This window comes from Phyllostomus discolor, chromosome 4 (genome assembly GCF_004126475.2).
Source record: "Phyllostomus discolor isolate MPI-MPIP mPhyDis1 chromosome 4, mPhyDis1.pri.v3, whole genome shotgun sequence".
NCBI classification, from domain to species: domain Eukaryota; kingdom Metazoa; phylum Chordata; class Mammalia; order Chiroptera; family Phyllostomidae; genus Phyllostomus; species Phyllostomus discolor.
Genome location: NC_040906.2, coordinates 21,663,044 through 21,679,449, shown reverse-complemented (window position 1 = coordinate 21,679,449; position 16,406 = coordinate 21,663,044). Strand labels below are relative to the sequence as shown.

General features: G+C 40.7%; 1 protein-coding gene across 6 annotated transcripts in view; it reads left to right on the top strand.

The window, feature by feature from the left end:
- The window catches only part of UNC80 (unc-80 homolog, NALCN channel complex subunit), a 186,976-nt gene that overhangs the window by 31,700 nt on the left and 138,870 nt on the right, over positions 1–16,406 (top strand). For 3 of the 6 annotated variants that reach the window (XM_036022912.1, XM_036022911.1, XM_036022915.1), the window contains exons 11-16: positions 503–643; positions 1,682–1,950; positions 2,999–3,364; positions 8,165–8,311; positions 11,579–11,726; positions 14,225–14,373. In XM_036022912.1, the coding sequence (XP_035878805.1) occupies positions 503–643; positions 1,682–1,950; positions 2,999–3,364; positions 8,165–8,311; positions 11,579–11,726; positions 14,225–14,373 (1,220 nt within the window). Of the gene's footprint in view, positions 1–502; positions 680–1,681; positions 1,951–2,998; positions 3,365–8,164; positions 8,312–11,578; positions 11,727–14,224; positions 14,374–16,406 lie in introns of all 6 variants that reach the window. The other 3 variants (XM_036022913.1, XM_036022914.1, XM_036022916.1) reach the window with 2 other exon arrangements.

Genomic DNA, 16,406 nt, shown 5'->3' with positions numbered 1-16,406 from the left:
GTGTCTTCACAAAGAAATGCAGAAAATTGAATTAATTATTGAAGACTTACATAATGAGACAGGCAATGGCCCTATTTCTTAAATATTCTAGATGTGGAAGCACAGCCTTAGAGAGTCACGTGCATTAGCTTTCATTGCGGATCCACAGACACAATGGATTTAACTTGAATGCTAAAAAAGAAAGAGTAATATATATTTTTTTTATTTCTGGATGACATATTAAGGAAGGCCAGCTTAAACTTAAGAGCTGACAGCTAACCCAGGCCCAACAGATGGTTTCTGACACTTGGCTTAGATTGGGGCTGACCTTGCCATAAGCAACTTCATCCGTCATCTCGACCCTGAGTATGCCCAAGGAAAGGTCAAGCCCTGCTATTTGGCTGTACCTCAGAAGCTCCCGAACACGCCCTCTCACCCCTCTCCCCTCAAAAGACAAAACCGGGACTGAGCATCCTGCAGATTTTAACCCCGCCTCTCCTTGTGGTACTGCCGTCCCTCCCAGGGAAGTTTACCCGGCGGGGCAGTTCTGACGCCGCCACCGAGATGGAGAGCTTGAGCGCCCGGCACTCGCACTCACACCACACCCTGGTGAGCGACCTGCCGGACCACTCCAACAGCCACGGGGAAAACACCGTCAAGGAAGGTGGGTCGGAGGCGGCACCTGCAGGCGGGAGTTCAGGTTCCTTTTCCTGTTTCTTGTTTTTACTCCACGTTCCACTTTCATTGTCATCGGACTCCTTGTGCTTTCTGAAAACATGCATTCATGTGCCTGTGCATTGCTTGGCAGTTGCCTTGTGGGCCATGCTTAAAATTTCATTAGCATCAAGGGTTGTTGGACAGCGCAGTATGGAGCCCATTGTGTCCCAGAGGGAAAGCAAGGGCAAGCCATTCATTGCTTTCAAAGATCGTAGACCCACAGGGCTGGACGAGACTTGGAGGATAGCTAGATTCAGGACTTCATTCCCCTCTATCCTGCGCCTCTGAAGGGTTTGCCCACCTTCAGCGGGAGGGAAGTCGCTGCCTTCTAAAGTCACGATTCCTTTTTCAGACAGCTTCCACTTCAGATAAATGCATTCTGTGCTTTAAGTGAGCAAACATGTGTCTCCTGGTGAAATCTGAGAGGGGTTCTTAATCTGTGCTCTTAACCTATGAGCATAAGTTAGGCCCTCTTTTCCCTAGCCTATATTTCAGATATTTGATGATATCTTTAGTGTCCATTACAGATTTATGTCCATTACTCTAAAGAAAAAGGGGAAAAAGGAGTACTTGTTTGTCATTGCTTAAATATACTAGGTAAAACCAGTATTTAAACAGCCACAGACGTGTAGGAAAATACTTCAACTGGTTTAAGTATATTAATAAGGTATGTCATCTAACAGTGGCTAAAATCCACCTATTAGACATAAATTAAATTCTAGCCTGGGTTTTAGGGAAGCCAGCTGGAATTCACATTTTTCTATAACCATCATTATTTATCAGATACTCATTTCATGGCCATAACACCTGCAGCAGTTGACTGTGGGAATTGAGAATAGCTCTGAGACTATAAATCAAGTAATCTGTAAAGCTACTGCTGTGATTGTGGTCACATTTTATTACATTTTAAATAATAGTATAAGTATCTAATGTGATGTTTCCAATTAATATGGAGAAAATGAAGCCATTGCTCTCCTTTCATCAGTGAGATCCCAGATCTCCACCATCACCGTTGCAACCTTCAACACCACACTGGCGTCATTCAACGTCGGCTACGCAGACTTTTTCAACGAGCATATGAGGAAGCTCTGCAACCAGGTGCCTATCCCAGAGATGCCACATGAGCCCCTGGCCTGCGCGAATCTGCCTCGCAGCCTCACAGACTCCTGCATAAACTACAGCTACCTGGAGGACACAGACCACATTGATGGGACCAATAACTTTGTTCACAAGAATGGCATGCTTGATCTTTCTGTAAGGAGCAAGAATTTTTCTTACGGGAGCTTGAAAGATAGTGATTCTTTGGTTCAGTTTGTACTGTGTTGTGTGAATTGAGCATATCAGTGATTAGAAATATTGGACCTTAAAATGAAAAAGCCACCCATATAACAAATTTCACAAACGTGTTAACCTTCTTAGATGCCCCTTTCCCTTTTTATTGAGAATTACATTAGATTTGAATATTTTTAAACTGAAACATTAGTGAATCCTGAACACACATATATAAATACACATAAATGCGAGTGTTTTTGCTAGATCTCTTTTTTCTATAATGAGAGAAAAAAATCCCAGTTTATTTTCTTTTGTTATAAAAGCAACATGACTATAAACCTCCTGTGTAGCAGGGGAAAATGAACAGAAGTCCAATAAAAGAATTAAACTTGCATTCTCAAGGATGCTTGTCTTGATTATAGTTATTAGCAAATGAAAGGGTTGTTATATTTTACAATTATATTTCACAAAATTTTCTATTTCACATTAGGGAATATGGCTCAGCAAGTAACTTAAAATATTAAAGTAAAGAGGACTTAATTTAAAAATGCAAATATTTTGTATTTAACATTGAAGGGTAAATAATGATACAATTGTGAATGTGCAAAAGGAAGTAGCTCCTTTTGCTCTTTATCCACTATTGAAGAGAGTAAAATGCAGAGGATTAAAATACTTTGACTTAAAAAGCAATTGAACATGTTTCCATTTTGGCAAATAGTTACTTTCCCATTAATTCATTATGTTTCATTATCCCCACTAACCGTCTATAGTATGGCGAGTTTGGGAATACTTACATGAGATAATACACATATGCATTTTTAATTCTTTGGGTGTTTTATATTGTATAGTAAGCACATAAACAATGTCCCAAACTAACTTAGATAGAAACATCTGAAAATTATCTGAATTATTTATACTCGAGTTTGTAGAACATCCTAAAGAAAATCGATTAAACAGAATAACTGATCTATATAGGAAGAGATATTCTAAGTAACTTAATCACCTTCTGTTTACTTTTATCTTCTCCCAGGTGGTTCTGAAGGCTGTTTATCTTGTCCTTAACCATGACATCAGTTCTCGCATCTGTGATGTGGCCCTAAACATTGTTGAGTGCTTGCTTCAACTTGGTGTGGTGCCCTGTGTAGAAAAGAACAGAAAGAAGAGTGAAAACAAGGAAAATGAGACTGTGGAAAAAAGACCAAGTGAGGGAACTTTCCAGTTCAAAGGAGTATCTGGAAGTTCCTGTGGATTTGGGGGCCCTTCAGTTAGTGGAGCTGGAGACGGTGGAGGAGAAGAAGGAGGAGGTGGAGATGGAGGAGGTGGAGGAGGTGATGGAGGAGGAGGTGGAGGAGGTGGAGGCGGCCCTTATGAGAAGAATGATAAGAACCAAGAAAAGGTATGACTGAAAACTACCTTCTGTGTCCTCACGAATGTTGCCCCTAAGTCCTTTCCAATGTGTGATTCTCAGCAATTTGTTGACTCAGAACAACAGCTAGTCACTAGAGTAAGAAACTGATAAGCAATGTTAGGCCTAATTCCCTGGTCATGTTATTTCTGCAGGAGAACATCTCAGATAAATTACATTGCCATAATTCTCAGTCAGCCACCAAGGATAGCCTCTTTCTCAAGACTTTCAGTGTCTGACCTAATTGAGCAGTGTTCTAGTCTTCTCTGGCTGCCATAACAATATCATAGATTGGGTGACTTAAGCAGCATAAATTTATTTCTCACAGTTCTGGAGGCTGGGGAGTCCAAGATCAAGGTGCTAAGTAAGTATGCTTCATTCTGAGGCCTCTCCTCTTGGTTTGTAGGTGGCTGCCATCTTGCTGTGTGCTCACATGTCCCCTTTTTTCTACATGCACAGAAAGAGAGAGTGCAAGCTTTTGTTTCTTTTCTTATTATGACACTAATCCCATTGGACCAGGGCCCCATTCGCATGACCTCATCTAACCCTAATTACTTCCCAAAGGCCACATCTCCAAATCCTGTTAATATGGGAGGTTAGGGCTTCAACATCTGAATTTGGGGGCGATATCAGCATTCAGTTCATAACATGCAGTTTTATTTTTCCTCAAGATAGAATCTTTCTGTTCATGTAGTGAATGCATTTTTGGGGCCGTCAGCTTCAATCAGGGTTAAAGAAAAAGAAGGGAAAACTTTTGTTGGGTTGGTTGGCATTTTTATTGGCATTAGTGTGAAAGGCTAGCCTTGTTTTCTCATGTCTCAATCATCACATTCCAGTGTTTTTTTGCTTTCTTATTATTGATTGTTCCTTAATTTAATTCCTTTGCCCTCAAACACTTGGATTATGACCTCTTACTTAACCTCAAGAATTAGTTTTCTCCTTTAACTTGGCTTGTATAAAAGAATTACCATAGCTTAAACTCACATAACATACTGATCTCAATTTGGGGTTTTAGTGAAAAATGCTGTTAAGAAATTGAAAACAACCACAGATTTGAAGCTTTAACAGGTGACATGTTAGGTCAAGTGTTTGTAAGCATAAGATTACACTGTGCAGAGTTCTACCCTCTGCATATTATCTAATCTATGAATCGTCATTTTTTTCTTACAGGTTATCAGGTTTTTACACCCAAACAGGTGTTACAATGCTCCTTTGTCTTTCATAATTTTTTCTCTGTCTCTTTCCAGTCCCACTGGATGCATGATTAATGTGCATTTATCTTCTGTGTTTCTTCATCTCATTGTTTACTCCTATCTTCCTGACATTCTTGGAACCTGATTCAAATACTTCTTCCCTAATATTCTTGGGTTTCTAAACTTTTCCTCCAGGATTTTCCTCCTGGTATAGTCATATATATGTTGTTTTCCAAGTCAGATTGTTTCTTTTGACACTTAAGATTCCCAACTTCTTACCACCTCATACATCAGTGATGACAATCCAAGGATCCTCAGATTTTATTTTAGATGAAAATCACCTAAATGATGGTACAGATCACAAGGGATTTGATCTTGGACCCTAATATTGAAGGGATCATTTAGTCAGCAATTATGTGAGAATTAGCAGCCAAACACAATCTCTAAGGATCAAATTTATAAACACAGCAAACAATGAGATTCTTACTAAAGTATCATTTTTTACTTACCTATCTAGGCTGGCCACTAAAAGAGATGATAGATGGCAATATGTCCATTATAATTTTCAAGGGGAAAACAAGAAAGCGACTTGAGAAATTTCGATAAACTTTTATCAGTAAAATGTAGATATTTCAACTAAATTGAAGAGAGCTTTGCTATATACCCTAAGGATATCTAAGGTTCATTATTAGTATTATTATTTTTGTTTTTATATCCACTTTTTACCCAATTAGTGTTCCCATCTAATTTCTATCTAAGACCTGCAAGTCTCTTGCCTATTTAAAAATCTAGATATTATACTAGATACTTGATAATATGTGTTATTTTGATGAAAGTAATCACTTTGGGTTAGTACAGGAATTTTTAAATCAGATTATGTGGTCAAAAACAGCCACCAAGGTGTGTGTTTTATAGTGAGTTCTACAAAATAGTATTCTCTGTAGTACAAAGAATTTAGGAAGTGAAACCTGACTGTAGGTCAAGTCCATTGTATTTGTGATTCACACAGTTCTGTTATTCCCTAAACCCATCTGTTATTTTCAGTAAAATCAGAGGGTTTATCTAATTTTGCAACTGGGTAAATACCAGAAGCTTGGGGAATTGATTAATTCAGCAAGAAGATCTGATTTCTGTGTTTGCCACTGACTAGGATGAGAGTTTGAAATGCTATTTAATATCTCTCCCGATCTTGGCATGTGGCTGGATACATCTTTCTGAATGTCACCTGGGAGAGAAACCTAAAACCCAAGGTCATAGGAAAGTCTAACAAAATACAAACCTGAATAGATATTTACAAAGAGTTTTTGCAGCTAGGGTTTTATTTTAAAGAACATGTAGTAATTCCAAAATGTATGTTAATCCACCTTCCAAATCAACCCTTGTCCAAGGTGACCTTTTCTGAGCACTGCTGCCTCTGGCTGTGAGTGTGTGCAGTACAGAGAGGCTTGGCTCGGGGGGTCAGTCAGTCAGGACTGCAATCCAGTCCAAGCTTTGCTCCCTGAGCTGTTCACCCAGAGGCTGCACCCACTAAGAGGGCTCACCCATCCCTGATTCATCCTCCCAGAGGAGTACTTTTCTAATTTGCACAAAGTTGCACCAAAGAATAGCAGTGCCCCATACCTAGTAATGGTAATTAACATTTGTTTTTCTAGTATTATGTGCCTTATATGTTTTGATTCATTTAATTATCACAACTCTATAAGACAGATATTATCATAATTCTCATTTTGTGGGGCACAGAGTGGTAATGTAGCTTGCCCAAGGTTATGAAGCCTCCCCAAGGATTTAAATCCAAACTGAAACACTCCTCAATTGGGATATATACATATAAGAATGAATGAATGAGTGAATGAGTGAATGAATGAATAGATAGATGCCTGTTGACAAGTTTGAGTCTTCCATTTGGAACCATCTGAGCTGTAGAGTTCTCAGTAAACATACTCCATCATGGAGATAAGTGTGCAGGAGTTTTCCTGAGGCATCACCTCAGGATCAATATCTGTGAGGTGTAAAGGAAGCAAGGTGGGGCAGTGGGAGAAGTTGAACTGCAACTTCTAGTTGTAATAGAGACCTTAGCCCATTACCACACAGGAAGCTTTGGATCTGGGATGGCTCCTCAAAGTAGTCCCCAAGTGAAGTAAGAGATTCCACCTTTGTACTCCTCATCCCTTTATTCCCTTGAATGTCCATTGAAAACAGATTGCTCCCAGAACCAGAGCATAACCTTGGGTGAGGCAGCTCGCTTTAGCTAAGGGCATCACCTGGAGAGGAACTGAACTCAGACCTGTGAGCTATCAACACCTCCAGCAGCTCAGAGAATGACTGCTTCAGTTCTAAAAGGGGCATCTCTGCGGTCCAGCACTATATCCACTCCATCAGCCTACAGATTAGAAAAGTAGGGTCAAATACATAACATTAGGGAAGAGAGAGTCTACCACATTTTGACACATGTAGCCTAGGTAAACCCCTAACCCTTTCACACCCTACCCACATCTGAGTATGCATGTGGCCTCAAAGTTTATGTATAAACCTGATTATGTGACTATGGAAGAGCCCTTTGCAATTTAAAAGGCAATTCTTATTTATTATTTAATTTGTTCCTCACAGGCAACCAATGAAGTAGGAAGGGAAGCTACTAGGATACTCAATTCACAGGTCAGGAAACTAAAACACAAAGAGATGAGTTAATTTATTGAACATGATGTGCAACTAGGGAACAGGAGATGGAATCTCAAGTCCGTGGTGCGTGTGCTAACAGCAGACCATAGCTAGAGGGACTAAGGAAGATAGAAGCATCTCGAAGGTAATGGCACTCCTTCAATGGGACCTGTGTCATTCCTTAGTAACAGCTTCCTTATGTTTCTTTGGAAATAAAGCAAGGAAACTCATTGTTGTGGAAGCTATCTTGCGGAAGCTTTCTCTTGCCCCATTTAATCCATTAACAACAAGGATTAAATGGGGCAAGAGAAAGGACGGTAGCTCTCGTAATTCATACAAGAAGGCTTCCAGTTTAGCTTCAAAGGAAAAATCAAGATGCATGTTTACTAATTTCTTAATATTTTCACTTTCCTTGTACATATGTATTATATTATAGTGAAAGTATAAAATTAGAAGATTTTTTTAAATGTCAGAATTTGTCATGTGATTTCTAAGTTCCAAACAGATCAGTGCCAGAAATTTAGCAATAATTCTTGCCTGGGGGTACTATCAGAAGCCTACTATTGGTGGGAGCTTCTGGGAAAACATATTTGCCTTCATTACTGAGAGTCCCCACTGTCTCTCCCTAACAGTTTTTCTGATAGTCTGTCAAGGATACAAAAGCACGTCTTTTAATAAAGAATTCTCCATTCATATCCTTTAGCCCTAGAGGGTATGCAAAATGCCTAGATATTTTTTCTTTCGTTTAAATAAATCATGTCTTACGTTTTAGAAAAATTAGCATGCTTGTGGAGCCCTTGACAGTTCTCTTTCCCAAGTTGCAGGTACTCACTATAAGACAAATTAACGTGGTTTAATCATAAAATACAATCTTACTAGTGAAAGGACCTTAGTGACTAAGTAAACAGACTTCTCTTTCTCCCTTGTTCATGGGTACTAGGAAGAAAGTACACCAGTAAGCAACCATAGGCTTGCTCTCACCATGCTCATCAAGATAGTGAAGTCTTTGGGATGTGCCTATGGTTGTGGAGAAGGACACCGAGGGCTCTCTGGAGATCGCCTGAGACACCAGGTATTCCGAGAGAATGTAAGAGAATTAAAGTAGATTCCATTTCCCCTCCCGCATCCCTCTAATTTAGGAATGAGTCCTTTGACAATGAGGGTCAGTGTTCCCTAAAAAATATTGAATTTCCTATGGGTGATTAATGCTGTCTTGAGGTGGGAGGATTCCCACAAGACATCTCAAGACATCTAAAACCCAGGCCCTGCAAAGTGTAATTGGGAAAACATTTCTGCCTCTTGCAGAGGGCAGGCCAACTCCCAGTTGGTGAAAGGGTGTGTAATTGGAATATGTGAATTGCGGTTTGAAAGAACTTTGTGATGATGAGTACATTTAGCAAGCTTCCAATGGTCTGTGACAAATGACTTTTTAATCACCTTCCTGGGTACTAGAAAAGCATATTTTGTATTAAAGTAGTCAAAGTTTGGGACTCAAATTTGTTGATCTAAGTAGATACGGAAAATGGCCCTTATTGGGACAAAACAGGACTGTAAAAGTAGCCAGTCATGTTCTGGCTGCTTTGTTTGAGAATGAACCTTGACTTCTGTGTGAGATCATGTGCCCTTGAACTATGTGAAACCTGAAACTCTGCGCTTGGGCTTGCAAAGCCTAATTCTGTGATGGAAGTGGTTTTACGCCCACTCGTTTTCACTTGCCTCCTTGGATTGTTACTTCTCCCTTCACACTGGAACAATGACCCATCTCCACACCAAGTCTGAGCAGGGACTGTTGTCTCATATGTACATTTGAATGGAAATTCCAAGAAAACATTTGCCTAAAAATAAGGATTTGGTGCAAATTTGAGTCCAGGAAACCATTTGGCATATCTTGTCAGAGTTTTGGGATCATGTCAAAATCTAATGCCAGCCTGTTTGTTCTTGGTATTAGGTTTTGTTGTGAAATGTTCACATAGCGTTAGCATGCCGTGTTTCTTTGTTCATCCTTCATCTACCTATCTATCCATCTATGCATGGTGTTTCTTTCTTATTCGATTTTGTTGTATATGTTAGCTTATTAATGTATATGGGGGTACATTCCACAGTAATTAACTTCTAAATTATGAAACTTGGAAATTTGACCAAGATCTAGATTTTGAGGCCAAAATTAAATCAAAGTAATAATAAGGCAATAAACAGCTGACTTTGCCTCCCCCATCTTTACCCAAAACACATACAATTTTTGATTCTACCACAGTATGAATAAAGCCTTCATACTGAAACCACATCATTTATCATATAGAAGATCAATTCCATGAAATGAAACACTAAAATATAATGTGTCATGCTTGAGTTGGAGGTATAAACTGGCTCTCACACCAGAACCTGTCTTTCTAAATTTGGAGAGAGTAGAGCTAGTTGGATCAGAAGCCATTTGAGAGGCTGTTGTTACTTCTTAGTCCGCTGTGCTTTTCTCTCCAAGAGTTCTAAGTATAATTTCCTACCAGGATGTACACAGTATTCCACCTGCCTTGTCAGCTTTGTTGACTTACCTTGCAACACCCCCATTATCTTGTAGCCCAGTTTAATATTCATCATGGGGATTATATGTGCTTAGCCATGCTTAGTAAACACATTGTTCATTCTTCAAGAGATATAAATTTGGGAATTTTTCCCTGGGATTGTCTAATTCAAGAAGGTAGCTATTTCTAGATTTCTAACACATTGAATTTTCAGAAGGTAGTTAACTTTTAAAACATTAAGATTATGTCTTAGCTCTACCAGATGAGGTCCTCTCTAATTTTTTAAAAAGAAAGAGAAACTCATTGTAATATTATTCATCAAAGTGCCTAGCAACTCCAGCATGTGCTTCCTAGATTAATCTGATCATTAACTGATAATCCCAATTTATTGCAAGGGATTTCATCTTTAGCAGTTTTATATCTCTTGGAGAAGTTTAGACTATTCATTCAGAATCAAACCAGTAAAAGTTTGATATTCTGATTTTTGCTTAAACTTCTCATTGAACTCATTTAGATATTCTAATAGTCTCTCACTAGATTTGAAAGTATGCTGTTTTAGCTATATTTTATAGAAAAGATAGGATAATTTGGACTGCAGGACTTTCCAACACAGCATTTTAAAGTGCTTCATAATTATCGTAATGAAGATCTTCACAAATTGTTTATGGAATGATAATTAAATATTTCTTCAGGCAGAACATATTTTATCTAAATGTTTTGCGAACTTCATTTTACAGTAAGCAACATTTATTTTGTAAGAAAAAAATGAGCTTGCTTGAGATCTAGCAACCAGTAAGTTCCCTGAAATAAAATCCCTAATTTCCCAATGATCTAGGACCTAGTGAAGGAAGAATGAAAAAAGTCAGTCCACCCGATGTTGTGATACATGGAGAGATGGTGAAGGTCACAGCATGAAGCCTATCGCTAATTCATAGTTTCATCTTTTTGGAAGCTTGCTTTTCCCTCTCAAAATTTCTGAGAATCTTTCTCTGGGCCTTGATTTGTCAAAATGGTGATATGACTGAAATATTTTCTTCAGTGATATTTCTCTCACTGAGAGGTCAGGAGACCCCTTTGTGGTCCCGGGTAGTACCAGCGCATTTCTGCTCTGGCCTTCTGCAGCTAATGACAGTGGCTTTTTTGTTCTGGTGGTGGGGATTACCACCATTTTCTCTGCCAGGTGGCAAAATTATTTGCTGGATCATATGAAATAGAACCTTGAGTAGCTGGGCCTAGCCAGCAGTCACTTGTTTTTCATATCCATCAGGCCAACTTTAATTTAAATACCAAACTTTCACTTTCAAATGCAGGCACGTAAGTAACAGACTACGCTTGCCTTTACTGTGAGCCTCTTTTGTGTTTCAAGGATCTTTCCCTTTTGGCCACATAAGAGGACAGTGGCTACCCTTTCACTCTCCTCTGTGAAATCTGCTTCAGTGCAAAGTGGCTGAGCCTCGGAGTGGATGCTCCTTCCCGTTTTTCTAAACTGGGATTCCCAATCCTATCACCTATGTAAATTTTACACTATGAGCTATTTTCATTGAGACCTTAAAATCCAGATCTTGGTAAAAATACTGAATTCCCTCTGGCACCAGCATTAGACCTTAGCTTTGGGTTTTGCCCAGACAAGCCCTTCTCAAAGTAAAGGACTTGGACTACTCAGCCTGTCTCTGCCCACTTCTTACTGAGATGAGAGAGGCTGGCAGTGCTGGCCAGCACCAGCCGGCAGGGATGGATAGAAGCTGTTGCATTCTGAAGGCTTCTGTCTCGGGCTAATGGTATCCTTGGCTTAAGCTGGTACCTGTGACTTTTTCACTTTTCTCCCTTCCTTGCAGGCCCAGAACTGCCTCACTAAGCTGTACAAGCTAGATAAGATGCAGTTCCGCCAAACCATGAGGGACTATGTGAACAAGGACTCCCTCAATAATGTAGTGGACTTCTTGCATGCTTTGCTAGGATTTTGTATGGAGCCAGTCACTGACAGTAAGTAAAGTTGAACCAAGTTCAAGTTCTGGGAGAAATCGCTGTGAGTTGAAGCAGATAGCATTTCAGAGTTACACTAAATTTCTGGGGATAGAATGTAGAAGAAGAGATGTGTGTATGCATAATGTGTGTGTGTGTGTGTGTGTGTGTGTGTGATAGTGTATAAACAAGAGAAGCTTGTGCATCATCTTTAATGACATGTTTGGACCTTTTCTAAGGACAACTTATCTCAACACATGGGAATTTGGTAAAGCCGTGGCATCCACACTGTTAGTCCCTCCACCCTCACCCTGCCATTCCTCTTTCTCACACGACCTTCTGCTGTGTGCCAGCTGAGGCAGAGATCAAGAAACAACAACACATGGTCGCAGATAGTCATGAGAGGCGAAAAAGCACGCAAAATATAACCAGACACATTGAAATGAAGAACAATCTGACAGTAACCAGAGGGGAGGAGAGAGGGGCTAATGAGGAGGAGGGGAGAAGGGTTTTCAGGAACAACTGTAAAGGACACATGGACAAAACCAAGGGGGGTGGGAGCAAGGGAGGGAGGTGGGTTTGGCTGGGGTGCGGGGGTGGGGAGTGGTGGGGAATAAACACAGACAACTGTGAACAACAATAAAACAATTTTTTTAAAAAGTAAAAAAGTCAATGAATAAAATGTAAAAACAATAATTAAAAAATACAGGAAAAAAATAAATGAATACCTGTATGTGCTAGCCACAGTGCCGGGAGCTTTTATTCACAAAACAAAACAGGCAAGGAAAGCGTAGATAAACATAGTAGTAACAGATTTGATACACACATACATACTGATTTTAAAAAAACAGGTAACATAGATCTATAGACAGGTCCACAGTATTTTATTTATGTTTTAGCTTTGTGGCTTTAAGAAAAGTATAGAAACCCATGTGATAGGGAGAGACCAACTGTATCTACAATAAACCAAACACCGTTAATACCATTGGACTGCAGATGCAGGAATGAAATGAAAGTGATGTGTGAAGCCTGAGTTGAGTAAAACACACATTTTAATTAGAGCCTGGGAAGAAATAATTTCTTAGTATAGGCTTTTGATTTTTATATAACACATGTGTAGTAGTAGTAGCTGATTAATTTATAGTGAAGATATATCTGGTGGGTTTTGAAGAAGTTTTCAGTTTGTATCCTAGGCTTTACTGTTTGGGTATCATATTAAAAGAAAATATTGCTCCTCTGTAGAACCCCTGGAGTAATGTATGTTATCAAAGCTGTTTTAAGCCAAGTGCATTACAAACTAGGAAGGAAGGAAGGGCTTGTGGGAGGGAGGGGGAAGAGAGAGAGAGAGAAAGAGAGAGAAGAAAGGAAGGAAGGGAAAGGAAAGGGAAGGGGAGGGGAGGGGAGGGGAAGGAAGGGAAGGGAAGGGAAGGGAAGGGAAGAAAACATGGGAATTGTGGTTGAGACTGAGAAGAATCTCAGTAACAAGCTATACAAACTGTAAGCAAAGACCAGTCCATTTCTTTCTAATGTAAAATCTAGGGATTGTCCCTTGCCAGCTGACATAGAAAGTTAGAGGGTGATAATAAATTGCATTACTTTAGGGTGACAAACTCCCCTTTGGACTCTTGAGAAACAGAAGTGGCTCACAGGGAATGAGCCAGCCAGACACACAGGTCCCTGTCTGGTCAGCCTGGGAGCCACACCCATCCTGCCCCTGCAGTCCGCAGTCCACAGGTGGCTCGCCAGCAAGCCTTGAGGAATCTTCTGACAAACCTCCCAAATACCTGATGTGTTCCCTACAAGCAATACATGGATACACGAAAAACTGGCATAAAATGCCACAGAGGGTATGGCCTTAGTTCACTGGCATTTCACATGTGAATGAATTAGAAAGAGGACACTCTGAGAGATTGTAGATCTTTCTTCTCCGCATGCCCAGAGTCTCTGGAAACAAGAAGCTGCTGGAATTCCTGTGTAGCTCTTGGCAGGGCTCAGCCTCCTTTCTGTTCCAGTGCCTGCAGGAATTCCTCTCCAGGCCCCTCCTGGGCCCTCCCCCTCTCCCCCTGCCCGACTCACCTGGTTGGCCTCCCTCCTCTCTACCTCTGGCAGACCTAGCGATTTCCACCGAGAGCCAGGGTTCCTCCCCATCAAAAAGACCAAATCAAATACACTTTTCTCCAATGAGGGACCCTTTAGCAGATCACTTTTTAAGGGATCACCAATTTAAAAGCTAGGTCTAAAAGTATTTCTTAAGGTCAACAGTTGATTGTCTTTTCTTGGCTAAGATTTATCAATTAAAAGTGTTCCACAAAGCGATGGAATATGGCACAATAAAGACTCTGGAGGAGACTATGAGTTGCTCATCTCCAAGTCCGTGGAAAGGTCATTAAACCGAGGGCATCTTTCATCCTCTGTTTCTGTATTCCACGTAGCCCTTCATTCCTTTCTGAGTGCCAAGTACTTCTTTAAACTGTGTAGCTTGACGGATACTGCCTTTAATTCATGACTTTGAATTCCAGACAAGGCTGGTTTTGGAAATAACTTCACCACAGTGGACAACAAATCCACAGCCCAGAATGTGGAAGGCATTATCGTCAGCGCCATGTTTAAATCCCTCATCACACGCTGCGCTTCGACCACTCATGAGCTGCACAGCCCTGAGAATCTGGTGAGAAGCTCATCCTTTTTTCCCCCGCAGGAGTTCTCCGTCTCTGCTCAGAGAAAGGTTCTCACACTGTGGGCCATGGGAAAGAGAAGCTGATGCCTAAAAGTTTTCACTTTAAAGTGAAAGTATCCGTTTTTTCAATGTTACCAGTAACTCATGGTGGGGCCTCAGCAGGTCCCTTCTCCTCCTTGTTACTCTTTCTCCTAACTGCAAATTGACTTTTCTTCCTCTTCTGTCTCAGAGGTTTCATGGTAGTTGGTGTAATAGTTGCAAAGTACTTTGAGTCTTTGAGAAAGAAGGTGCTGGAACTCAGCATGTTAGCTCATGAAGTATTAAAAAATGTTTTACCAAGCATCTTTTGAAACCATACTTACTTTAAAAATTAATGCAAATGTGCTGCTGAAATTGTTTTCTCTTAACGGAAGGCTGTAATCTTTTAGCTACTCTTCATAAATGACTGTATTAATTAAACCACTGAAGCCACAAGTAAAGAAAGCTAGACTATCAAAGGTTAGTTCTTAATTGCTACCAAGGAGATTGTGGTTTGGGATACTGAAATGTACATCAGGGCTGACAAATGTGATGCCAAGAGAAAGATTCAGGTCTCTCTGGGGACTAGAGGAGTGTTTGTCTATCTTACCAGTTTGTTAGATACCCCTGTGCAGAAATCAGCCTATTTATACATATGGGCACTATCTGATAAAACAAGGAAGTCATTTGGAGCTATGCTAAACAATCGAAACCATTCACTTATCTCGAGATAAACAGAGTAAAACTCCCAACCAAAGGGAATTGAATTTTGTTGGTTGTCAAAGCCACCCCAGCAATGTCCTTGGAGCTTGAGGATCACATAGATGCCATCCATGCATTTGCTTTGGTCAAAGAAAGAAATAATTTGACAAGCTAATTATAATATATATATGAGAACTTATAAATCTTAGTGTATAAACCCATATATAGAAGAAATACTGTGTTTCTTAATTTCCTTCAAATCATCTTCAGTTGGACTTCGAACCCCTGTTCCCCCAGAATGGCAGGAAGTTGAACATCAGCCATTGTTGAGTTTCCCCACTTCATGGCGGGCTGCAAGTCTTAGGCAGGACCTCGGACCTGGGGAGGCTCCATGGGTTCCCATCATCAGCTCACACCCACTATTTTACATAGCACTTTCTGCCACATGCTTAGGTCTGGGCACTCTGGAGAGTCTGGACCCCTTGCTCTTTGGGGCCTTGTCCCTTTCATGGAAAAGCTACCAAAGAGCAGAGTGAGTGCATGGGCCTTGCTGCCCATAGGACTTAGAAAAGGACACTGTCTCTGTGTTTTCCTTAGTGGCTGTTCCTTCTGCTTTCCTGAAGATCACGGGCACAATTGTCCCAGTGATCATAGGTTTTGAAACCCAAGGCTATCAAGTGTGGAGGATACCGGCCAGCAGTATCCATCTTGGCTGCAGATGTTCGTCAACACTCAAGAAAAACATACACAGAGACAACCAGGTCCTGTGGGGGAATAGGAACAGCAGGGCCACTCCTCACGTGGGGAGCACCTTGGCCACCCTCCCTGGTGGGGAGAGCACCCCATTCCCCCTTTGGAGAGGCTTTTTACTGGTTTCATTTGAATAAGAATTTAGGTAAAAGCTCATTACTCATTGCTAGGAAGTAAGGATCAAACAATAGATAACAAGGAAGTCTGAGAGCCTATTTTGAGTCAGGGTCAAAGAGCTGTAAAACTTTAAGGAACAAACTAACTTCCTCCTTGGACCCTTATTCAACTGAGAGCATTCTAAACAAAGCAGGTTTCACAGGATTTTACATATTCTTTCTTAGGCCTGATCACCTGGGGAACCCACCCTTTTCAGCGCAGGGCAGCACCACCCTCTGTCGTTGTTTCCGGCTTAGGTGGAGCAAGGGGACTAAGGCAACCAAGAGATAAGGAGATTTTCTCCCAGATGATGAGGACTCACGCTATGTCAAAGCCAAGGAGCGAGGGTCCATCACCCCCTTTTGCTGTAGCCCCCAAAGTCCTTTCTTGGGGGCCTC